Source organism: Clinocottus analis, unplaced genomic scaffold, assembly GCF_023055335.1.
Source record: "Clinocottus analis isolate CAN_PGR_092001 unplaced genomic scaffold, fCliAna1.0.p SCAF_16, whole genome shotgun sequence".
NCBI classification, from domain to species: domain Eukaryota; kingdom Metazoa; phylum Chordata; class Actinopteri; order Perciformes; family Cottidae; genus Clinocottus; species Clinocottus analis.
This window is the reverse complement of record NW_027175887.1, coordinates 14,289,071-14,315,685: the sequence shown is the minus strand read 5'-3', so window position 1 is coordinate 14,315,685 and position 26,615 is coordinate 14,289,071. Positions and strand designations below refer to the sequence as shown.

The window sequence follows — 26,615 nt, the reverse complement described above, 5'->3', positions numbered from 1 at the left end:
ACATACTAATCATGCAGCCACTAAACACCCTTGGATTGTCATTTGAATATCTGTAGCAGATATTTACTGTTTCTTTGTTGAAGAATTTGAATAAACTATAAAACGACCGTCAAGGGGCATTTTCTGATAATTGAGAGCAAGACACAGACTTTTTTCATTTGTAGATTTCTTTTACTGTTGTTTTCAGTTACATGTGAGTAGACAGGTAGCTAAAACACTACCATGTTCAAAACAAATATCACTTCTTGAGAAGCAATAAACAAATGAAAGAAAACATTCGAGTGCTCAGTATAATGTAACAAAAATATGGCAGTAGTTGGTACATTTATCAACAAGGCACCAACGGTATCAATATTTGATTTTTGTCCCTGCTTCTGTATGAGGTTGCCTGAATAATAAAACCTATGTCTGGAGTGTGAATATCTCTCTGTACCAGTGCTGGCTTCTTTAATTCCTGCCTCACATGTAAAGGGCAGCTGGGAATTTTGATGAGGTTCAGAAGTGCCATACCTTTGTATCACTGGACAGTGAAGGAGTGATAATGACTGCCGGTGAACAGGGAGGTGGTTAAAGGAAGTGTTTAAGATGAGTGACAGGTATTCATACTAACAGAGTAAAAAAACACAAGTATAATGTCATTGTTCATAGAGGAGGGGGTAGTGCCCCAGTTACACAGGGGCAGAGTGGAGACAGACTGGCTGAAATCATCTGTTAGTCCACATCTTTTGACCTGATGCCTTCCTGTTGTGTTCACACTTCAGTGGAGGTGAGCGTTGAGGTCGTACTTTTCGCAGAATTTGTCCGTGAAGGGGATGCAGGTTAGCAACTCGCACCATTCACACTTGATTGGATAAACATAGAAGAGCACCACGAGGCCCGAGAAGAGCCCGACAAACACCAGCAGGAAAACGATGATCTGACAGCGTTTGCGGTACAAGTCCATGCGGCCGAAACTGATGTAGGGTAAGATGGCAAAGGAAAGAAAGAAGCCGGAGATGAAGCCACAAATGTGGGCGAAATTGTCGATCCATGGCAACAGCCCAAAGGCAAAGAGGAAGAGCACCACACAAAGCAGCTTGGTAAAGGCCCTCCAGGGCTGGGCAAGGATCTGCCAGCTCTGAAACAACTCCACGAATAGGCAGGCCAGGATCCCAAACTGAGAGCCGGCTGGGCCCACCTGACACAAAGAGAGCAGAAAAGGGGGCGTAAGCCTCGGAAAATATGGTCACAAACATTTACAATGTGATTTGAAAGCATAATATGGTGTTTTTAGTAAACGTGATGAGTTTCTTAATGGGACATCTCTGACACATGACACATCTCTGTCTGTGATGTTCCTGCACTGATATTTTTTGTGGGTGTTAAAGTGATGGTCACCTCTGCTCTATAGGGCAAAAAGATGGCTGAAGCTAAGTTGCCAGTGATGCCACTGAGAATGTAAATGATTGAGATGCGCAGCCAGCCCGCCAGCTTCTCCAGGTCCCTCAGGATGGTCATCTGGAAAGCCACCGACACCAGGCAGTGAAGGATCCTGGGAGAACGAAAATGGACAAGGTGCAATGTGACATAGAGGTGTGTGTGTGCATGTGCACGTGTGTGTGTGTGTCTGAAAACATGCACGTGTTGAGAAGATAATTCCTCTGTGTAGACGAGGCAAACCACTCAGCAGACAGATGACTTTGCCCATCAACAAAATCAGTTTCTATCTCATTGAAGCTTAATGAGTTTGTGTAGCGAGGGCACTTTGTTTAATTACCCAGGAGACAGATAACAGACAGCATGAGGATGATGAACCGCTCTCCTTAACAGTGAGGTCAGCTCTTTGTGCTGACTGACTGACAGGTCTGAACTACACCAAAGTAGTGCAGTCAGTCTGAAATGCACAGTGCATAACTGCAATTAATGAATTTGCATGGAGAGCAAACCCAGCTAAGAGTGAATAAATAAGATTTTTCACTCAATCTTACCAAAGTGCAGTTTCTATACATTTGTTCTGTTATGATAGAAGTATGAATACACGGGGAGAAGAGTTACAGTACTGATAGATGGAGCCAATGTTCTTGTATGTGCACAACACTGATCTCGTAGACCGGGCTGAGTGTTTTTATACAAGCATGTTTGAAGCTGAAAATACCTGCATCAAACAAAAACCCTTTAAATAAAAACTCTGAACATAAATTAAATATCAAGAGTTAAAAGAAATGCATCCCATCACCAATTTTGTCTATTTATTTTGCAAATAAATCTTAGAATAAGCTAAACTACTTGTTGACAGCTTCTGACTCACCCAGCATGCAGGAAAAGTGAGAGCCAGAGCCTGTAAAACTGATCTGGGATCTCAGGGTTGAGGAAAGGCAACAGTCCACACACATCGTCCATGCAGTGCACCTGAAGAAAGACATAGCACAACATATTAAGTAATGGCCCTCAGTTATACAAATCTTTTTAATGAGACAAGAACACAAATAACATGCAAATGAGGACTGGCTCGAACTGGTATTCAGGAAGTATACAACACAGTACACCAGATTAAATTAGTAACAGATGCAGCTTAAATACCTTCTCCCCATGAGAAAATAAAATGTCTCATTTGTGTATACAAAGGAGAAAGTGGCTTACTTGAGAGCAGAGAGTAGCCTCCTCATGAAAATAGCCGTTCATGAAGTCACAATATTCCCGGGATGTGATTTCACACCTCGAAGAAAAATAGAAGCAAGTAATAAATGAGTAAACTATCAATGTATTTTCATTATTTTTTTTCAACCAGTACAAGTTAGATGTCCATTATAGGTACATTAGCTCTCCTCACCTCCCTTTGGTTCCAATGCAGCATGGTCGGCCTGTGATGGTACAGTCTATATGAGGCAGGTTGGTGTGGTTCCCTGTGTTGTACCTGGTACAAATCTAAAAGACAAAGCAGTATTTATTTTACTTTTTTGTAACATCCATGCCAAAATGTGATATCCTCTTCCTCGATTCATCAAAATGAAAAGAGATATAACATTTACTTACTAGAAGGCCTAAACTTGTGTGTTTTATTGAGAGGATAATACAGAGGTATTCTATAATTATGAAAGTTGACTTACAAGAGCAAATATAATGAATTCCCCCAAACATTTCATTAAGGTTGGACCATATGTGAGTGATCAGCTTTAACCTTCAGACAGACACCTTCATCTATAATCTTTAAGCCTATATATCAGGCACAATTTTACTGCACTTACTGGCCACTTGCTGATGTCATCAGGCCACTCGTGAGGTAATACTGAGGCAGGCTCTAGACATATCCTGTAACAAGACAAACACAAGTTATATTTACCAGCCAGTATCATTTACACTGCGCAATGAAATAACTACTATTGTATCTTACCTGGGATCCTGATGACACACAGAGCCATATTGTCTGTTTTTACCATGTAACTGGGGAGTGCTGGAATGCCTCGGCCACTTTACCCACACAGCCAGAGTACTCTATAAATAAAGCCGCAAAAGAAGGAGGTCAGAACTTCCCACAGTGTTTGTCCTGAAATTAAAAAGGTAAGGAACACAAAGAAGAACTGTGCATGTTTACGAACCGAGCACTCCTCCTCCGAGGTTTGGACGCAGCCGGAGCGATCGTTACGCACACAGCAGGCAGAGTTGCGTTCGATAGCTCTCTTGTCCCTGATAAGATCATGCACCTGTTTGTCCTGCCGCATGCACGGAGAGAATTTGGCCCCCAAGTGGATAAGAGCTTCCTAACAATCCATAGACAAAGGGAAGAAAAACGACTAAAATATAGTATTTACACATTTACACATGATTATTGCTTGGATTCTTGATGTTCTACGAAGAGAAGAGTGCTCACCGACCCCGGCCCAATCCAAAAGTTCTCCTGCTGTACAAACTTGACATTTTCATACACACCTTTGTTTCTTAAAACCTATGTCAGAAGAAATACAAATCACCAAGAGTACAATCAATAGGAAAGGAGCCGTAATGAGATGAAAATATTGTGAAGTGTGTAAACAAATCATTACTCGTTACTCACAGAATCAACTGTCTCGTGCTGGGAAAAGCCCACTGGTGCAATACCATAGATGCATACAGCCAAGATAGTGATGAGCAAATGGACAAAGGTGATCCAGTATGTAAAAAAAGGCCTAGAACGCATAGAATGTATGCATTAAAAAAAAGAAAAACAGCAGCTCTCATCATCCATCATTGTCATCCACTGAGGACTTTAGAGAGAAAATGCTGATAAGAAGAGGTGTGGTACCTGTGGTCATCCATGTCCTCTATCTGCCTTTTGACGTAGCTGTCAATGCGTTTGCGGTAGGTGCGGTTTGTGAGCTTCCCTACCATGCCCAATCCATAAGGCCTCTTTTCTCGGGCAAAAAGCTTCTTGACAGGTAAAACGATGCGCTGGCCACGCCGCTGCCCGGTAACGCTCACCACCTCCTGCCGCAACGGCACCTTCGGTGGTCCTGGTGTTCCTTCTTTGGCTTTGCGCCACCCTCGCTCCAGAGGTCTGGAAGAGTTAACAGAGGTCTCTGCATCATCTACCCATATCATCAAGCAGATCAATAACTGTTTGTGTCAGATTGGTTATCGATAGAGCTGTTGTATCAAATACTGAAAAACAACAATCGTTTTTTTTTCCAAATCAAATCACTTCATATTGTACAATTAATGTTGGTTTGACTTTGATATCACGCTGAAAACGTTTTCCCAGTAATATGGATTGTTTTAATCATTATTTTCTAAATGAATGTGTCAATACAGCCTGAATGCTTACAGCATGAGATGACTTCTCTCCAGCTCCGACTTATCAAGGGCGCTGCCTGTCAGCTCTGTCTCATCGTTCTTGCTGCTGGGCTCCGCCTCTTTCATGCCCGCCTCAGATGGTGACTCAAACACCTCGTCTGCATATGTAGACAACTCCTCCTGCATCAGAATATCCTAGAAATAGGATTGGGGAAAGAGAATAGCGGGTTATTCAAATCAGAATTATTATTTATTAAAATTAAAAATAAACATGGCTACGCAGTAACAGCAACATAAGAACATTGTTGTTTTTCCTGTCTTACTCTGGCAAAGAAAGATGTGTCCAGTTCATCAGGAAAGTCAATCATGTCCTCCTCCATGAAGCTGGCGGGGGTGAAGCTCCGTCTTTGGGCCCGCTTTAGCGTGCTCTCCCGTATTGAGCGTCCCTGAGAGAGAAAAACATGAAACAATGTGCATTAAAAGCTGCAATCCTTCCATCACAGCCAATTACAAAGTGATACAGTGACAATAAAATCCAATAACATACAGAAAGGAACAAGTACAATATATTGGTACACATATTCTCCTGTTTATTTATCATATATGTATATATATATATATATATATATATATATATATATATATATATATATATATATATATATATATATATATATATATATATTGAATCTGTTAAGTGGATCTTATCCCTCTTATTCACCTTGACCAGCGCTGCTGCGGCCCTGAAGCTCATCTTTGCAACAGACTCCCTCTTACGTCGACGAGGCAGTCGGTTGAGACCTGAGCGGGAGCTAGTGAAGGAACAAAGCGAGGCAGCACCAGGGGTGATGGGGGTCTGAGGCACGCTGTAGCCATCCACCTCCTCCACCATACGGAAGGCTCGTCCTCGTGCCAAAGGATCCACAATCTGGAGACCAATGAGTTCAGCAAAAGGTAGTTAGAAAGAGAGAGAAACATATTTTACCTCAGACATTCAACAAATGCTATTAATAAGACCAATATAACATAAGAGACAGGCTCATAGTAAGAGGAATCCTTGGTCAAGTTTAGCTCTCAGTTAATATATACAAAAACAAGCCTCTAATTAGTTTTTTTTTGCAGGTTAAAGTACATGATCTTTCACCATCTGCATGACATATTTTTATGAAAAAAAATATGGATTCAAACAAGAACAGCATTAAGCAAAGCAACCCATATGTTCCTTTACCTTTTGCATGCCATATTGTGAGGAGGGGACATAAAGAGGAGGCGGGGTCTCCGTGCTGGTTAAGGAGATGTTGTCCTGGCTGGGCAGATCCATCTCTCGTATCACCTGTGGTTTCAGCTTTCCATAGCGCAGGCTGCAGTGCCGCAGGCTTTTCCTCTGCCATTTCTGGGTGGCGTCGCCGTCCTTACTGACCCCAAACCAGTCGGCTGTTCCCCTAACACCACAAACACTGAACTTTCAGCTCTCGATCAACAAACTCGCAGCACACATGCTTCACTTCTCACTGCGAGATTAAATGCTATCTGGCATGGTGAAACGTGAGATGCAAGAGCTCTCATTGACGACCCTCTTAAAAGCTGCGTATGTGGAGGAATGGATCACCAAACATGCGTGGGACTGATAAGACTGCACTTCCTGGGATGAAGAAAATTGCTCTAGATAGTGAAAGTAATAGGCACAGTAGAGGGAACATGCCTGGGCAATGTTTATGTCCAGACACACCGGGAAAGATAGGTGCACACGCACACTGAATACAAGGTGGAGAGTCATAAAGTCTACATTTTCAAAGAAAGAGTGAGCAGCGAGGGATATACTGGAATTGGATGCAAATAAAATCCAATTTATTTTATATTCTAATTTTAATTGACCCAAGCAGACACCGAATCCAATTAACAGAGAACAGGGGACTGTTCCCACTCCCATTCCACCAACAGTTGATGAATATACATGCAATCACGTTTGTTGAAGTTGAAGCCTAATAAGTACCAGAGCAAACACTGTTACTGCACCCCGAGGGCAGGAAGTGGAAGTGGAAACAATCTTCAAAGGAAAGTTCAGCAGGCAAGCTAGCTGTTTCTCCACTAATCACCAGCTGCAGAGTGAATGTTCAGTGAAGTTTGGTTAAAGTCTATTTCGCACTAGCTCGGCTCACTCTTTCCATCAGTGAGTAGGTTTTGCTAGTTTGTTAATCCTCTGCTCTCAAAATATGTGTCAGTGACAAGATTGTACAGCTAGTATTCTAAGATGTGTGCGTCTTGCATTGCAGCAGTGGACAGAACCTCGCTGACCTTGATTTCTATGAGTATGTTTGAACACAGTCTTAGCCCAGCAGGCTTATCTAATCAGTGTCCACTAAAGAAGTCTTTAAACTCGGTATGTCAGCCCTAAAACACTAGCCCATGAACAAGTACCACTCAGAAGCAACAACTTCTTGTGATCCATGCTGTTTGTTTGCTCCTATAACTACTTGGCTGCATCATTGCTGCAACTCTGAATGAAGGGGAATTCATAACAGGATTCTGGATTTTGGTTTCAGGTCCTCTTATGACTCATTAAAAAGAAATATGTATGACTCACAGCTGCACTAGCTGGGGACTGAGTGAGAAACAACAAATTATGAGGAATCTTGTGAGGTGTTAAGTGAATACAAGTCTATATTTTAAAGCAACATTGGCAAAATCATGTCAGAATTATGATTGTACAGTAAACATACAGGCAGTGTACTCACTGTTTTTCTATAAAGAAATAAGTGAGCATACGCCACTGACCCTAACACCTCGAGAGTCTTGTGAGGGACTTCCTGCCGTACCTTAGCAGGGTTCTGGAGAGTGAATGGTGTTTCCTGATGCTGCGGCGAGCAGCCCGCTGCCCCTTAATGGGAACCGTGTTAATCCGCTCAAAGTGCACCCGTCTGCTGCTGCGACCAGGCAGAGCAGGGGCGGAGGGCCGCGACAAGGGACAAAAGGAAGGAGAAGGAAAGAGAAAAGACAATAACAGGCAGTGAGAAGGAAAAGTGCAGCTGGACAGTGCTGTAGCCTTCATGCATAGAGAGCAAAGCAGACTTGGTTTTCATTGAGATTTAGATCATTAGGAAGGTGATTACTAGGCAAATGAAAGAAACAGTCATGCAAATTGGAAAAAGGTAAGAAGAGCAGAAATACTGTAGTTAAATAGAAATGTGATTTTTTTTTTTACATGCGATGGGACACAGGCTGCTAACATCCTCCACTATGTAAGCATGTGCTGCTTATATTACATGCTCTAACATTTCATTCTATAATCTGCTAAATTTGCTAACTCTTTTTTTTTATAAACCAGGAAGTTCTGATGAGGAATTTCCAGTGTGTTGGGGAGAGAAAAAGTCACCGAATGCACCGAAAATCCATAGTTCCTGGAGCACATTGGACAAAAAATAGGTGCTAGCTGAACTAAAGCAGAAAACCCCTCCCTGGCTAAACACCATCATTATTATTCGGGTGGTTGTGACTGGAAAAGGTTGAGAAACACTGTTCTAATCTCGAAGCATGCTCAACCCCACTTACATCAAGACGTTAATATATAAATTCAGTGTATTGCCTGCTGCGTTTACCTCTTTATGGTCTGAGTTATGGATGACTGTCGTTGTAAGACAGGCCGCCGGGTGTCAAAGAGGTCACGGGGTGGGGACTGGAGATGAGAGGTCTCCACTGGCATGCTGATGCTGCGCAGGAACCCCTGCCTTTTTACCGGCTATACAGGGAAGGATGCATAAGAGAAGATCAAACAAGCCATGACAGAAAATGACAAAAGTGACAAAAACAAAAAAGGGGATTCAGCGAGAAAGAACACCTGAACAAAAGTGGGAGGCTCGTCGAGTGACATCTGAGCCGTGGGAATGTCCAATCTGAGCCAGGGAGGCTTCTTCCTCTGCAGGCTGCTGGTGCTCTCCCGCCGTGGTTCAGCCATGTTCTCTGTCCCACCCCAGGCCTGCCAGCTACACAGACAGATAAGGAGAGGATGACGTTATTCTGAGTTTCAATTAAACACATGTCGTCTTCAGTAACAACACATAATCAACATACTGTTTGTATTCATAAAGATATTTGTCACAATGATTTTGTGCTGCAAAATAGTTTCACAAGAGGGTGCTAAGGCCCCTTATTTGATTCAAACATGGGTGTTCACATAATTCTAGGTAATTAAGAGGAAACTACTGAGAGCAGGCTACAGTTGTTCCCCTTAATTATTAGTTTACATAGCCATTTAAAATAAAGTGTAGTGTACTGGGAAAGTTTGCAGTCTTAAAAAGGTTGAAATCAAATTGAATCCCTGTTTGTGGTTAAAAGTTGCTCTACATCCAGCAGACATCTATCAGAGACTAATGACTATGTATGCATTACCACAAGGAGGCCTGTGGACCAAAGGAGATGCACAGTCAACCTCACTCTCTGCTTGCCTGTAGCTGCAACCTTGTTATCACCAGGCCCTCGTTTTATTGTCCCATCATCTAACCTCACTTCTCTGGGCCTGCTGGTTCATTTCCTGTCATTTACGAAATTCCCACAGAAAACTGCTCATTTACCTCAGTACACAAACATCATTTACACTTTAAATGAGCAACCATTATCACGCATATGTGCTTGCATATAGTTATGCTTTCATCATTAATTAAAGAAATGTTTCACTCAGCAGACCAGAGAAGTATACATTATAATGACCACTTTTTTTGCAAAGCACGAATGTGTAAACTTGCGAAAGAGGGTGTGTCCTCAGCTATGGAGCTATAAAAACTGTTTTCCCGTCAAATTAGTTCAGTTTCACAAGATGTCATCGTCACATACAGTATGTCTTTATGTGACATCGGGGCTTTTGAGCTTTGAGCATGTTACATCTTCAATTCTCTTGTTACAGAGTCAGCTCCTTGAAAAAAAATCCACTGCTTTTAGTGACCACATCTGCTTCCCATTGCCATTATAACGCACCACAGGCTTCTGTTTTAGCCCAAGTGATGATGGGAAGTGTTGTCAGTGGATCGCATAAGAGAGGGGAGGAAAACCTCAGACAAAGGGCAACAAGGGTCATCACCAATGTGTTAATATTTAAGTATGCTCCAGCTCTTGCTGACAGATATTTCACAATCCACCAGTTCCCAGATGCACACTAGTATTTATGATATCATACATTGACATTCCTACCACAATTAAGTCATTGAGTGTGCTACAAAAGGCAGAACAACTTGATAGGATGTTTATAAAACAGCACTGTTAGTTGTTATAAAGAGGTTTCAGTCAGTCTGGAAGGCTATGGCATATTAGGATTGTATATTGAATGTCATCTGACCTCCAATGACATTGTCTAGACTGTGATACCAGATTAGCAAAGCAGACTGGACTAAAGCCGGCTGGTGCAGAGTCAGAGACTGTAGGAAACAGAGCAATGAAAGGTGGGTGAGGACCAGTAAACAGAGGGCAAAGTGACATATTTTGACACATTCTGCATCACTCTACTATCTCTAGATTACTAAAAAAGTAATCTGTCCTTAAATGCACTCAGAAGAATCTCAACTCCAGTATCTCCGCTTGTGCACAACAGCCCTCTCTCTTGCCTCTGGCTAGGGCACCCGACATTTAATTACTTTCACCATAAGCTCAATCGGCGGGGTTCCTGATATAGAGCAGATCATTGACGGGAGGGGGCATCGGCTTCATGGTTGCAGATTGTAAAAAAGACTGGGACTGAATGGAAAGCAGGCAAGGCAGAAACCTAATTTCCTTCCATGCTAAACATTGTTTGATTGCTTAAGCCCTGGTTCCTCATGCTGTAACTCAGTTTCCCCTGAATGCTGTGTTGACGCTGCTCTGCCTCCTGAAAATGAAGGAGGGATGGGTGGAAACAAACTGAACAACGCTCATTGTTTCTCTGCTCCTCCTGCTCTAGGCTTTTTCCCCGTCTACTGTCTCCCACTCCTCTTGTCCTTACATGCATGTGGTCTCTGTGAGTGATTGCCATTTACAGGCAGTTACAGTTTGATAGTTTATTTATGCTTTCTGCCTACTTGCTTGCCAGATGAAACCCACAAGGACACTTAAACCCACACTTGAAAAAAAAACTATTCAAACTATGTAAATGAAGTGACAGTGTGAGTGAAACATCTCATAGCTTCAGTACTAAACATCTGTATCAAACACAACAAAAACATTTTTTCTGATCATGCAAAATACACATTGACATGAAAAAAGAGCCTTGCAGAAGATGCCAGCAAAATGTGATTAATTACTGCAACTGTGCAGCTATTGTTATGGTTTTCCATTAGCCCACTGATCAGTGGGCCATAACAGCATTTGGTCATAGCCCAAGGTAAACCTCCAATGTTCGTGAGATAACTAAGCCAAGTGCCCTGAAAGTCCGTCTCCCTCTTTCGCTCTCGTCCTTCTCCAAAGTCAACATGGAAGCTGAGCTGGCATGGGCCTGCGACTCGTGTTTGGGAGGAGTTTAGCTCGAACAGTTGGCATAGTCATTGTTCAGATGCAAGCATGGCTATGACAGACACTCATTTCTAACCATGAGGGAGCACTCAAAATGTAAGTAATCTCTCCCATCGAGTGATAAGAAATCACTGCAAAGAGAAGGTAAGACTCAAGGCTCATCCCCGTCTGAGAAATATGGGTCTTCATAGGCAGAAGGTCCTTCAGAAGGAGAAATATCCTTGAGGGGAATGAGAGTTGATTAAATTTTTCATTTGGCAATTATCCAGCCTGGAGGATTAGCCTTCCCTTGAGCATGTTATCTGTTCATGGTCAAGTTTGACGGTAAAAGAAAATCAGTTGTAAGGTATTGTCTTACTGAGACAAGACTATCCTTTTGAATTCATTCAACCTGATCAACTGCTTGACAAATGCACGATGTCCTATCTTTCTGTCAAGGTGATGGTATTTTAAGGTTGTCGTATGGCAACAATTCAGAGCGTGTAATAGTTCCCGTCAGTGTTTACATTCCCAGCACTGATTTCAGGCCCACATTCTTCAGACCACAATGATTTAATCTAGTTTCTCAAAAAGATTTGTTTTTACTTCACGATTCACATCTAAAGAGGGAAACACCCACAACTTTGCACTGTGCCTCGCAAGATTGGCTTCCTGCCGTCGTTTGCTCCTTGTGAGAAACTAACACTTCCTACACAATTACAAGACCCGTGACAACCCTGCATGGATTGTTTTTAATATTGGGGCTGACATTGCTTCTAAAGGCCACTTCTTCTTTCCATAAGCGGGGGAAAACAGACAGAAGGACAAAACACAGAGGACAAGCTGACGTCTCTCCAGGTGCAGGGACGTCCAGCAGGCCATAATGACCGGTGTTGACAGGCATAACGAGCACTCTCCTTCTCCGTCTAGGGAGCTGCGATCTATTGTTAAGCGTCTGCATACAAACTCGAGCCCAATGATGTTTTTCATTCCATCATTGAAAATAATCACGTGGTAATGGTCTCCAGTCATGCACAGAAAAGGCACTGGTGTATGACAACAGCTGCCACAGGTGAGGCTTAAAGACAAACAGAAGACTGGCTCAGTGGATGGAGCTCTTAAGTGCCACCTTGAACACATTCAAGCCGAAGTAAAAAGAAAAAAGAAGCTAAGTGAGGGTGAGGGCCATGCTACAGCTTAATATTGTGCTTGTTCATTGTGCACAACCAGCTTTCTCCAACTGCTCTCCCGCTTCAAATATGTATTGAGGCTGGCAAGAGAGCATTGCCCTCCTGTTTCACATTCATCATGAATAAAATAGTTATTGGCCACGGCCTCTTTTTTTATTGAATCAGTCATCTAATCTGCAGTTGCCTTGTTTAAAATATTCAGTCGCTACTCACTGTTTTACATGAAGAGAATGGACGCATAGCTTTTTAAACTCAACACATATGATCTAAGATGTACACACGGAACTACTACATCACATGTTTTAGAAGAATCATTTATAAATTAAACACAGTGTTGTAAAACAAAATTTGAATCCTCTCTATCTGGAGCCATTTCGAATCTCAGTGCATGCCATACCCACATTCCTTAAGATGTCTGTCTGCACTGAATCAAGCTGAAATGGCAGAGAAGGAAACCACATGAAGTCTAACCATTATAGACAGGAGCTGGCTGGTTTCCGGGTACTGAGTGTACTCTACTGCTCTGCGCTACTCTACAGGAGGCAGGCTAGCTGCAGCCACACTGAGGGGGGCTGACAGAGCTGTGTCATTGTGGCTGACAAAGCCTCAGGAGGCTGGCCAAGTAGGGCCCTGCTTGCTCCCAACAGAGATCATAAAGTCAGCATGGACAGTAGCTAGGAAGAATTGCTGCCTAGCATGCACAGGCAGTCGCCATAATGGATGACCTCATTAATCTGGATAGTGAGAAGGCCGGAAACCTCATTCTTGAGAAGTGCAGCGCTTCCTGGCCCCAGTCCTTCGTTCCCGCTCTCACTCTTTCTCTTCCTGCATGTTGCTTCTTCTTCTTTGTCCACTGCAAGTCAACTGTTTGACCATTTTTGGCTCATGTTACTAAAATTACCATAACAATTTCCCATGTGCTTGCAAGCTTTTTTAATATCGAGTGATGTTGGTACAATTCCAGGTTCAAGATTGCTGTCTTGCTGAAAACCTAATGGCACAAACAGGTTATGTTTAGTTTTCCCCATGCTCTAACAGTTAGTCATACACTATAAATGTTCCTACTATCCATTGTTTCTTGTGTTTCAGTCCATGCTGGAGGCAAGGCTTGACACTGGAAACAATGGAGGGAAACAAGGCTATTCAGACAGTCACTCTCCCTATGTTGGTCTCTCACTAATATAACTTGAAACACTATTGGCAAAGACAAACCAAAACAAATTAGATATTTTCTCAACAAAAAAATACAATCCAGATCAGTCACAAACAAAGCGGCTGGAGTGAATTCAACATTAATATAGAGTCGCTCTAGTTCCCTAAAAGGGGATTTCATAATGATTAGCTGAAACTCATGACTACATAGTCATTCCAATGAATGGATGGAGGCATGTGGGAAACAACATGAAGAAGCAACAGATCTGGCAAATCACCCCAAGAGACAATCTAAGCATAAATAATTCACACTTAACACGACGGATATATGTCTTGTGTAGGTCCTACTGCCATCTGAAGCCCATCTGCGCATTAATTACAGAACTATGCTTTTGATCTTTATATAACACACTGTGCTTCCAGCCAGGGTTGCATTATGAAGCTGACAAAACTACAAAGCTACTGATATTTCATTTGAAAACAGAACAGAAACAGGAACTAAAATAAACATGTTATACTGCGGAGCAGACAATACGGCCAGATGACAGAACCAGTTGTGAAAGTAGATTTTAATACAGAGTTTTATCTACAATATGATTAATTAGAGCATTTCTCTGACGTGTCTCTTAATTTCTGTCCGCTCTGGCAACTATGAAAACTATGTGACTTTAACACATTTCTTCCCCACACAATGCTCCTCAACAAAACGTAAAATGAACTATACAAAGTCCAAGCTTAATGCCTTTTTCTATCTCTCTTTCTACCCATTTTACGAGGAAGAAAATACTACACAAAATACAGCCGCAGGACAGAGAGCGAAGTGAAACTCAAAACCAGTATTGCTGCAGTCATCTGAATTGACCCTGTTGACATGTGACAGGCTGTCACACCAAACCACCTTACGACATTAAAAAACACACACAGAGAGAGACAGCAGAAATATCCGTCGCAGCTGACCCTGAGATCAAATGTCACAGCTATCTGAGGGGCCGGCATGGAGGGCGGGCGGCGCTGCTGCTGCAAGATAGGTGGTTGAGGGCCGGCATGGCTGATACACAGCCAAGAAGGGTGGAGCAGCTCAGGCCTTTTCCCATGTTTTCCACAGATCTTTAGCCCAGACTGTCAGCACTTGGAGGAATTTTACAATGGAGATTTAACCTCTTAATCTCAGTGTTTTCACTCTGAAATGACAGATTTGTATCGGGGCCATTGCCAGGCCCCCCTTACTGTCATAACAGTGTTTACTAAATGACAGTATCGAGTGCCAGAGATATGAATAGCTCATGAAAGTATAAATGGCCTCCTAACACTTGCTTGTGTGCATGTGGTGTATTTATAGAGCTCAACTGCAAATGTACGTCTGGATGAAACTGTAGCCCAGCATGAAAAACATCCTGCTCCAGATCTCTGAGCAGTGGGCTGTTTTCTGTAAAAAATAAATAAAATAAAAAACACTCTCAAGATGTTCACATCAAATTAGTTTGATATAACTGGATGCTTTCATTTATCTCAGTCTCAAGAAATAACCACCACCAGAAGCAATATCTGTATTCACCATCGCACTGCCTGCGCCGCTACCCGTCTTCCTCTACAAAGCTTTGGATATCGCCAGGCGAATGCAGGTCCTCGAAAATTGCGCTTGGTTATTTTATCTGCACAATACCCAGCCTTTCTACGTGCAGCAATATCCTGCACAGGAAATCAATATGAAGGACGGGTGAGGTGAGTAAAAGAATACAAAGAAACACATATATATATAATTACTTTATACTCGGTGTGTTTACAAATACGAGCAAACCTAATATCAGCTTTGCTTAGCACAAAGTTTGAACACTTAAATTATTTAGTAATAAGTAGTCCTGCAGGTAAATTATTTACTGCATACTTGCTATTGGAGCGTCTGTTCACAGCCCTCTTAGTTGCAGCATCTCTGTTCTCACGATTGTTAACGGGTCGGGTCTAGCTCCCTACCGATAGCACGGGTCTGTCTTCACCTCAGTGGAAAAATTAAGCTCACTTAGTAAATCTGTGTAGTGTCTCAGACAAGAGCTGTGGTTGTGTCTCTGATCTAGAGGAAGAAGCTGACAGTAAAAACTCCCTCGGTGGAGGCAACATGTACCTCACAGGGCAAGACAACTAAATACGGTTTAATACAATAACAAGGGAGCTGTGTGAATATTCCATGACCACTTCAGTTGAATCAGGTAACACCCTGTGAAATCAGCCCACGGTGAAACGGCCTTCACCACTTTGGGATAAAGCAGTTGATAAGCAGTTAGTTTTTGGTTGGAGCTCCAGCTGCCAAACCTGAAAGCTATTTGTTTACCGTAAGAGCTTATCTTCAATGTACTTTTATCTCCAGTTGTGCGGCCACAGAGTGGGAAAATCCAGAAGCCCCTGAAATCTACTGTACGACTCCACATTAGTTAATGAAATTCAACAAGACCGTGGTACTCTGACCTCATCAGAGGTCAACAGAGAACTGTGGGGGATGTTCAAAGCAACAGCTACAGCGTCCAAATAAAAATGGATGCAAAATGACACTGTAATGAACCCACACATCAAATGTGTAATACTAGTAGTACTAATGTGTAATAGTTTATTCTGCGCAAAGGGTTGAGAAGGATGAGACGCAATTGGATTAAGATTTTGTTGCATATTACAATCAATGAATGATGGTAATCAATCTTAATGCTATTTTCAACATGTTGAATTTTCATACTAGACGAGGGCTGTTAAACCAGACCAGAATTATCGTCTTGTAGTAAAGCCCTCGTCAAAGATGTAAATGTCAAAGATCTCAATTTGCACTACTCAACCTAATCAGGAGATCAATACCATGAGCATCAAACTTTCTGACAAGTTGATTTCTCACTCATTGATCTGCCCTGGTTTCACATCCTTGATCTGCCTCTTACTGAGGGAGGACGCTTTAGACAACTTTCTAGCAGCGCCCGGTTCTCCTAAAAGTGTCCTGAGAGTACAACAATCCCCCCATTGTCTTTGGGAGGTTTGACATTCTCTCTTTAAGTGAGTAAGAGGAGAATCTCAGAAACAGTGTGCCCTAACAACATGTGATCCCCATCTAAATAGTTTCCAGCATGATATCAGCCTGAATCAATCCTACAAAAGGCTGCATTGTACGGTCTAATGTGGACTCGGCTGAACAAGGGTCATTGAGCAGCCCGATCGTCGTCAAAAAAAGCAAAAGTAGGCTGAAGTTTTCATTCCTCCATCAATGGAAATGGCGCACTAAGCAAATTTCCAGCTGAGATAATTACTCAGGCAAGACAAGTTAACTCCATTATGGTCTAGCAGGGGCGTTGTACTTGTGTGTACGGTTAATTGACAAAAGCTATAAAAAAAGATGGCACACAGTGGCATGCTACTATCACAACTGTTTAGGCTAATTTAGCTCTAAAATACAAAGGAAAGCCGTCAGCTCTGTCATCTCACATCCTTTGTGGAAGACCACCAGCATGGAGAGAGGCCCTTATTTTACAGAGGAGTGCTGGAAGGAAGGAAGTGCAGAGGAGAGGAGGGGTAGACGTGCAAACCGAAGGCAGGAAACACACTGAGCATTCTGCGTGTCCGGTCAACACAACCACGGAAACAACATACACTTGCTCACGTTCATCACGAACACATCCGCACTGCATCTGTAAACACACACGTCCCATCCCTGGCCACGGTGAAGCCTCGTCACCGTACGCAGAAAATATTAGGCCCTGTTTGAGTCCGAATTCCCGCCCAGTCCGGCCTCTAGCGCAGAGAGTGATAGTGAGACCTCAGTGTAGTGTGACATTGAAGCTGACACGTTTATTGAAGAAAGCCGATGAAGTGTGGCCTTTTAACACTTGCATAATGGGAATCAGTCTTATTAGCATGGATTCAAGCAGAGGAGAGAAGGGAGGCTTTAAATCAACTTAAAGGCGCTACATGGGGTTTCCAAAAGCAATATTAAATGATTGGTTCATCTGAAATCTTATTTAATTATACCAGTATAATAAAATTTAGCTTTAAGTGGTAAAGTCATCTTTAAAAGCTTTTTAAGAGGCCAACTAAGTGTCTAATTCAATTTTCCAAATCATACTGTCTATTTACAAATCTAATTACAGGAAAATTAACTCTTCCTTTATTCAGGATTTGATGTTTAAAATGTATCTTGTTCAAATAAAATATACTATTTAGCAATACACTAAACTTTTACTTTTTAAAAAAATTTTTTTAGAAAACTGGTCAAAGATGAACAAGTTGGAAAATCCGTCTTCAATTCCTTTCTTTAGCCGTTGGCCTTTCATGTCCCACGATCGCTACTAAATGTCTCACAGCGCACGCTGAAGTGAATCTTCATCAACAAATGAGCAGGAAAATCCTTATAAGGGATGTGGGATGAAAACCTACATGTAGGTGTGATAAAACTAAAGTATATTTACCTTTAAAAGTACCTTTATCATGGCATGATAAACAAAAAGTGTTACAGACAGCTTACATTTACCCGCCGTAACCAGGATATTACTCATTCAAATCTAATACTAGAATATTAAAATGTTTGTCTAACTTCTCTACATAATTCATCCTCATATCCTACGCAAGCCTCCGACCTGCAGACCTGTTTCCGCCCCGAGTACAAATGATTGACTGCATTGATTTTCACAATTGCAGGTTGTGAATATATGCACACATGTGGGCGGGTGAGCATGTGCGTCTATGAGTGTGTAGTGTGTATGTGTAGGTGTGCGCAGCCTGAGTTCACAGTCGAGTGAAGGACGGAGAATATAAATTGAGGTTGTTGGTGGCAGAAGCATACATATTTTCTGTCACACAGAGACAGTTTTTCTCTTTGGATGGTGGTACAAACTTTATTCTGTAACAGGTAGGAGGATTTTATTAAATGTTTGCAGCGGGATACCTATTCAGTCTTTTGGTTTCCCCTTTGGATTGGAGGGAGGGGAAACCATTTTTGTTCCACACAATAACTGGGTCATTATAATAAAGCTCCCATATTTTAATCTCTTTCATCTGATACACAGGCAAATATGTGGATGAAAGAAAATCAGAAGGTGAAAAGTGCCATCATTAAAATGAATTACACGCACAAGGTTTATCTGATTGGGAACGACTTAAAGAAGATAAAGTAGTTTGACCAACAGATAAGTGCTTATGCACAACTCCACGATGTGCTCTAGTTCCCAGCGCTGGATCTGGGAAGAGCACACACAGATCAATGCCAGATATATCAACCACAACATACCCCTCTACTCAAAAAGGAACACAATTTACTTCACAAACTGTACTTGACATTTCCTATAGACCCACAAGAGGAATCTGTGGGTTTAAGGGTTACTCAGTCACTGTGGTGGTGCACAAATGTGGGTCACAATGCATTTTGGCAAAGGCTGTAAACAAGCGTGAACAACGTACATTGTGGCGCAATGACTCAGATAAATGGGAGGTGAGATTTGGGCGTCAAAGCAAGTGAGAATAATTCATCATGGCAGTGACATTTCTATAAACGGTTTTCAAAAGACAGTTTACAAAAACACCTTTCAGATGATTCAGAACATTCACAGATCCATGTGTTACTCTGTACATGGTAAAAAGGTGGTTGGAATAGCGCTGAATTCAGAATGATTGCATTAGATGCATCGATTTATACAAGCAAAAGTCTTTGTATAATTGAATCTGTCTTTTTTTTCGACACAATTTATTATTTTTAGTCTCACGGGTGAAATAACTGAAATTCGGTTCGGTGTAATTTGACTTATTTTAGAGATTCCCCAGCCTCTGATAAAAGCTACTCTGAGGAAGTGAGGGGGATCCCAAGAGAACACCCAGAGGTGAGGCAAGGGTCTCCGAGCTGGGATGAGGGAGATGTAAGAGCAAGGATGATGGGGGAGGAAGGAGGAAGAATAAAGCCATGCAGCTGGGCCAAGAGATCAGTGGAAAACTCCTGACAAAAGCACAGGAAAACTGGGAAGGCTGGGGCAGGTCCTCTGGGACGGTCACACCAGTGACGATGGAGGCCTACTCAATCCTGATTTAACTTAAGAAAATATACAGACTCCATTTAATGGAAATAAATTCAGTTTTCCCCCGAGGTCAGGTTCTCGCACACATGCTGGCATGCTTCGTTAGTCTGCTCATGGTTTGACAGCAAGCAAATGTTGTCACGCATCAGCGACAAATGATCAGGAAATGTGACATTGGTGAGGAGACAGAATGTCTAATTCAGAGAAGTTGAGAGAAGTGAAACAAAAAAGAAAAAAATCTTGTCTCCCTGAGTGGGAGTACAAACTCTGACAGCCTCCAGGAATGAATTACTTTTGATTTGCATAACTGTTCATATTTCTTTCTGCCGAACTTTGAAAGAATATTATTCACGACATATTAGGCTTCCAGCGTGGTGCCTTCACTATAACTGGGCGTGATCAACTGGGCACCATAAGCGAAAGGCTTTACATCATTTTCCCTGGCACGCGACATTACAAGCTATGTCAACTGGCAAATGCAAGGGAAAGTTGGCACGGGGGGTGAAGAGAAGCAGAGGCAGTAAAAAAGGAAAGTTGAGAGTTACAAAATCAGGTACATGTTCAAATATGCCAACGGCACCTGGCTTTTTTCCATGTCAACCCGCCTAACAAACATTGAGCACAGTCCAACAAATTTACCCAAATCTAGTTGTATTTTGACAGCTGTATAATAAAATGAGAGTAAAGAAGATGCACCATGGGCTAGTGATGCAACACTCTGATGGTTCAAGTTCATTCAAGAGAAAAGAGCATTCAAACTGACTAAGATCCACCTACTCCGGAAAAAAGCCTGTAAAAGAAAAGTCACAGAGGAATCCAAAACACACCCTCATTTCTGGGAAAGCTGCTGGATTGAGTTTGGCGCATGGTATGTGATGTTGGTGGGACGGTTGAAACGGTCCAGATATAACTATGTGTGTGAAGCTCTATTGAGGGAACAGTCAACTTGAGTTTAGCAGTCTGGTTCACAATGAGGATTCACAGCCTCTGGGCATGACGACCCACTGTGCCAACAATCTAAGTGGGGGGGTTATCCTATTTAAAACTGCACCCTCATCACTGCTGCAACAGTCAGGGTGTACCTTGAGTTGGTCTTCCGGCCATACAATGATCTGAGAACAACATAAACAACACTATGCTCTCATTACAGCGTTCAAGGCATGTGCTGCATGCCTCCATGTCTCCAATGAAGATTGGCAACACAAAGAGAAAACATCTTTCTTCTGTATTTTGATTATTAAGTCTCTCTTTTGTAAGAAAGTTTTACAAGTTGTAACGCAATTATCATTTAAATCATTTATTAATAATAATAATAATAATACACCAAAACATTTTGGGTTGCCAGATTTTGAAGAGTTTCTGGTGCATATCCTCATCTTGCATAACTTATCTCAATAGGTAGTTGTTTAATTCGTGCAGGAAAACCCCTCTCTAATGGACAGTCAAACACCAAAGTATAATAACAGTCATCTGTAAAAAATAAGTGCATTTCTAACACGAATACTGCACAGACTTTTTACAAGTTGTCTATAAAGTCATACCACTGTTATTAAAGCTTGTGTGAGCTTTAAAACAAAGTCTTCTATCAAGGCATTTCACCCAGGTGAGACAACACAATTGTGACATACCTGACATATATATTCCTGTCTCGAGGCACCGGGTAAAGTAAAATATTTATTGGGTTATCTGCAGATACGCCCTCAGAGAGCTCTTCACGCTTGAAGATCAAAGTTCAAGGAACCATTGCTGTTTGTCTATTAGCGCCAGCCTACTGGGGAAAAATTCCCACAGCCCTAAAAATGAGCGTCGTCCTGAGGTTAACCAGCCTCAGATACTGTGTCAGTGAGAACAGAAGCTACGGGAACAAGAACACCCTGTAACTACAGACCATAAATTAGATGTTTTCATCTCTTTGACAGCCTAATGTTGGCATTAACTAAAAAACTGTGAAAACAATTCATAGTAACCTGTATTTTCAATTCGGTCACACCTCCAAATGTTCTCCAAAGTTGTGCATCAAAGGTAAATTCTGTGAATGTCTTGTTAGATGAGGTGCTGTCTGAGAGAAGGGGCAGGGTGCTGGCAGACGGAGGCCTTGGAGGCTCAGAGGTAGACCTGAAATAGCTATGCTGCATTATAGCATTACATCACAACTGACTTCACCGTCATGGCTGCCGCTGCATCATGCCACCACTAAGATGTCATAGGATGGGAACAGTTGAACGCAACGGCTGTGAGTCACACAACTGAGACGTCAACAGTCGAAGAAGACAAGCAAACAAGCAGCCATAGCATGATGAACTGTACGAGCAACAAACAAACCACACTTCCTGTTTAATTAAAAACTAATGCACCATAACCAATATATGTATGTTTTTTCCTTGCTAACATTCCTCATTGTGTATGCGTGACAAATACAAGAGACAACAATACTATTTTGTTTTTTCCACAAATACCAAGCAATTTGACAAGCAAGAAAAATCACTGTTCCTGCATCTGACAACATAGTCAAAAGCGTAACCACATCAAAGTTAAAAAGGTACGAGATGATCGCGTGTACTGTGAGAATGAGATCAAACACTGCCTGTGGGCTCTCTCACCATCAATCCCCTGTTAAAACATACCTGACATGCTTTTTAAGCTCATGTCTGTTTGAGCTCAGTTGTGGGAACAGTTGGAATATATTTAGCAGGAAACCATTGTATTGTCTCCAAAGTAGCAGAACGAGTTGGTTAACATGTTTGACCTCTCCAGATACTACTGCCGTGCCCCACATTCACAAATCAACTCAGGAGACAATCTTTACTATAGCAGATTTTACACAAAATTGCCCGTGATGACAGACAAATAATTATGTAATTCATACACTTTTACACTATTCGCTCACAGGGAGTAGGTCAGTGTTTAATGTAATGTGAAATGCGTAACAATGCAATATACGAGATTCACAGCATTAATATAGCAAGAAACAAGATATATATATATATATATATATATATATATATATATATATATATATATATATATATATATATATATATATAAGATATAGTGGAGTAATGTGTACCTAAGCAGGGGATGAAGGCGCTCTACCTATCTGTATGTTTGAATCTGGGCTTCTCCTTGTTTAGTTGACATAGCTGAGCCGGCTGCATGTGCTTTTAGCGCATGTGAGCGAACCCAAGTGGTTAGCTGACAGTTGTCGCTCTGCACTGCTTTCAGGGTGGTTACAGCTAATAACGCCGTCCCGACCGACTCAGTTAAACAATGTTAGCTCCGTCAGCACTTCTGCTGTTTGTTTTGTTTTTGTTTGCACTGTTAGCACTGTCAGCTCTGTTAGCACTGTTAGCTGCGAGCCGCCAGCTCAGATGTTGCCATGTTGAGAGCCAATAGAACTGCTCAGAATCTCTTTTATAGCAACTTTAAATAAAAAGTATGGAGAATAAATACATTATTATAAAGGATATAAGTCAATATTGTGAACTTCTTTAAGAAACACACATGCATTAAATATTACAGATAGAGACCGACTTAAAACAGAAGGCTATGTTAATGTAAACTTCAAATCGCCTGTAATACAGGATTTTCAAGTGATCAAACGTTCGACTTGTGATACAAATGTGTTTGTTGGAGAAACAGCCTGAGGTTACTTAGAAAAACATGTGCTCTTTACACATGGGACTGTTCAGCCGAGTGACGCTCATTTTGCCTGAACTCGGAGCGAGGTCTATCCAGAGACGGAAGAAAAAGACCAACGATCACAGGGTGTACACCAGGTTTTGGGAACAGGCTGATTTCAGATGGCTTCTTCCAGGAAATCTTTTGCTGAAGACGACGTCATCTCATCAACTGAGCATCAAATCTACAAAGGGAGATTATACTTGGCTAAATAACCATGTCCTGCTTGTAAATGCATCATCTTGAAGTGATTAGGCCAGGCAGGAAAAACATCACTGTGGCGCTATTGCGGAGTGCCGCGAGATGTATGGACATAAATATCTATTGAAGAATGGCTATGAATGAAGGTTGATGACATGAGCGCTGAGCGTAAAATCACGCACTGTAGCTCTTCTGAAGGTAACGCCTTGAAGCAGTTGTACAGTATTGAGCACTTGGCCAGACTGACAGACAGACAGATACCGCGCCATGAGTCATGCAGGCATGAATACAGTGTGGCCCCCTCGGCAGCCCCCTGAAAAACTCACATACCAGCCAGTCAACACAGGCCAGCCTGGATGGTCCACCTGCCTCAGCAGAGCTACTCACAGCTCCCAAGTATCACGTACCCACATGCACCCACATAAGCATCCAAAAACACACACAAAGTCTCTCTCTCACCCACACACACAAACTCTCTCTCACACACAGACACACACACTGGGAATACTCTCTATGGAGTCCAGTTGGAGCTGATACAGAGGATGAGCATGACTGCCACTATCACACATCAGAGCCCCTGCTTTATTGGTGTGATTACATCACCCAGAGCCATGATCCCCTCCCTCCATGTGATAAGGTTTCAGGAACACTAGGCACACAAACCAGGCCATGTGCTCCTATGTTCCGCCTGCCAAAATAACTCAGCAGTTTCTAATACAGTACGTCTATGGTTTCACTTCAGTCTGCCCAGGTATTGTAGGACATTGAGGCGCGTAACCTTTGAGATGTCAACAAGTTTGCAGTTTGTTAATATGCGAGTGGCCGTCCTGGAGCTCTCAAACTCAGATGAGTCAAATCTAGGCATTTAGGTGACCCCTCCATGCGAATCATTTTGTGGAATTTGTGCTCTTTTGTGACTGCCTGCTATGAGTCACTTTGAGTCACCGTGTGTTAGTGCCTCATGAAAGTCAAAGTTTGGACGAAACCAAAGCTCTAAGGACAAAATAAATTGTTCAGGTTCAAAGGGTGCGAGTGCAGGGAGATGATATGAGAAGCGCCTGTGGTCTCACACTCTTCTCACGCACATTTCATCACAAATTATGCTACATTTGTACGTATCAAATGTATGGTGCTGCTATTTTATTCACAGAGTCATGCATTAATATTCACAATTGCCTATGATGAAGGTGATGCTGATAATGAATGTGGAGGAGGAAGAGAAGAAGGAGGAAGAGGAGGAGGAGGAAGAGGAGGTGGAGGATCACAAGGATGACTGAGGTCATGGTGTGACTTTATGCATGATGTGTTGCATGAATAGTCAACAACATGTAAGTACATTCCTTTGTAGAAAATTACAATTTGACCCGGCCAACCCCAGCCACATGAGAAAATGTTGTCTGTTCTTAAAATTCATCCTGCCTTTGGCTCATACAGTGTGGTCCTAATGAAATGATCACTCTCTAATGTTGGTCAAGTTTTGGTAAAATAGGAAAATAAAGTAATTTAGCTTTGTACATTTTGTACATGAGGCTCTGTCCATTCATTCCACTTCCACATTTCTTGAATGGTATTTAACTTCTTTTTTTAAAGATGATTATGCCCTATAAAGGTAGACCCAATTATACTATACGAGCACTTTAATTAGCCTATTTTCACTATGAAAACTCCCCCACAAGCAGATCAAATGGCATCATGTAACGTAAATATCCCTCTGCCTACTATGTCCAGGCTGTATATTAAGTTTTCCCATTTTGACCAATTGACCAGCAATTCAATCGACTAATATAAGCTCGTTTATCCTCCTCGTTCACGACAGATCACGACGCGTGAGCGCTTCCTCAGGCTGCCGCCTGCCTTCCGTATGGGCGACCACAGGAGACAGTCATGAAATAATGTCACAACTTACCCTTATAACAACCAGCTCAGATGATCCCCAGCAGTGAAAAAAAAAGATCCGGTTCCACCAATTATGTTTTTTCCCCCAGGCAGCAGATGATATGATTTGTCACATCATCCTGATAGGGGCGCAGGAAATAAACACGCTTATTTTCCCACCCCGCAGATGTTTTTACGCCAAGCCCCGGTGCCGTGGTATTAAATCAGGTCACTCTTGATCACACCGGCAGAGGCAGTCCAGGGTGGTGTTGCCGAAATGTCGCTGCCGTCCGGATCTCTGCTTCCCACCTACGGACAGAGCATTCCCACACTGCTCCATGAATCGACCCTGGGTAAGTTTTCTTCCGCCGGTTGTAGCCTAATTCAGTTTGACGGAGAGTCAGCCCCGCCCTGGACCGGAGACGATCTGGGGAGCGGGCAAGCCCGACAAGATCCCCAACCAATCGGTGTGCACACTGGGAGGCGCTGCTTCTCCCGATGGAAGGCGGTGACTAAGCGATATCCTCGGTCAGAGTGGGGTCCGAGGACTGAACCCGGGGTTTTAACTCTCTCCATCAACCCGGGCTCTCTCCTCGAATGTCCACGAGCCAGCTTAAATTACATGTTTAATAAATTGTCACACATTTAACAATGGTCTATGGCTTCATAGTAATTATGGGATCTGCAGTGGGATGAATGAGGTAAAGTAAATCCATTTCACTTCAAATTTCAATCTGGATTATGTTTAAAGAGGGAAAATAATTGTAACATATTTTCTTTTTTAAGCATCTTAAATGCACATGTCATGCACAGCCTACTGCTTAACCAATTTTATTGGAGGATGGTAACAACATGTATTTCAAATGATGTGTTATAAGGGCTTTTATTTTGTGTGTAAAAACATGTTTTCCCTATTTTTAGTGCTTGGACAAATCATGCTGTTTTGCCACATGACAAAGTGATCCCATGATATCATTGAACCCTGTGCTCAGTACATTTCAGTGAATCACACAGTCCTGCTTAATACTGAACCAATGAAGAAATGGGTTGTCTATTACATGAATCTCACACATTTCTTTTCAATTTAATGAGCATATTACAACACTGTCTGAGGTTTTGATCTGCTGACATTATTATTGCTGTCTGAGGCTCATTGTACTAAGCTTGAACATTTGTACACGGTTGCTTATACTGGTTGGTCTTGTTTAGTTTGTCAAGAGTTATGTTCACTGCCAAAAACAAATACAAAAAACACAACTCAAAAGCAATGGTAAAGGATGGGATTGTTGGG

At 42.1% G+C, this 26,615-nt stretch overlaps 1 protein-coding gene across 3 annotated transcripts; it reads right to left on the bottom strand.

The window, feature by feature from the left end:
- Positions 1-149: 149 nt before the first annotated feature.
- rhbdf1a (rhomboid 5 homolog 1a (Drosophila)) lies at positions 150-25,710 on the bottom strand. Of its 3 annotated transcripts, none has more exons than XM_068578463.1 (19): positions 25,356-25,710; positions 8,582-8,726; positions 8,343-8,482; positions 7,563-7,670; positions 5,975-6,188; positions 5,468-5,674; positions 5,070-5,192; positions 4,778-4,941; positions 4,259-4,510; positions 4,031-4,142; positions 3,848-3,922; positions 3,576-3,737; positions 3,371-3,471; positions 3,225-3,288; positions 2,810-2,904; positions 2,620-2,695; positions 2,288-2,388; positions 1,378-1,531; positions 150-1,177 (listed from the first exon to the last, which is right to left on the bottom strand). In XM_068578463.1, the coding sequence occupies exons 2-19, from the start codon at positions 8,696-8,698 to the stop codon at positions 758-760; spliced, it is 2,685 nt and encodes an 894-aa protein (XP_068434564.1). In that variant the 5' UTR covers positions 8,699-8,726; positions 25,356-25,710; the 3' UTR covers positions 150-757. The 3 variants fall into 3 exon arrangements, with proteins under 3 accessions (XP_068434564.1, XP_068434563.1, XP_068434565.1); XM_068578462.1 differs by lacking the exon at positions 7,563-7,670 and adding an exon at positions 1,757-1,873; XM_068578464.1 differs by lacking the exon at positions 7,563-7,670 and having other exon boundaries at positions 25,356-25,709.
- Between the last annotated feature and the right edge of the window lie 905 nt (positions 25,711-26,615).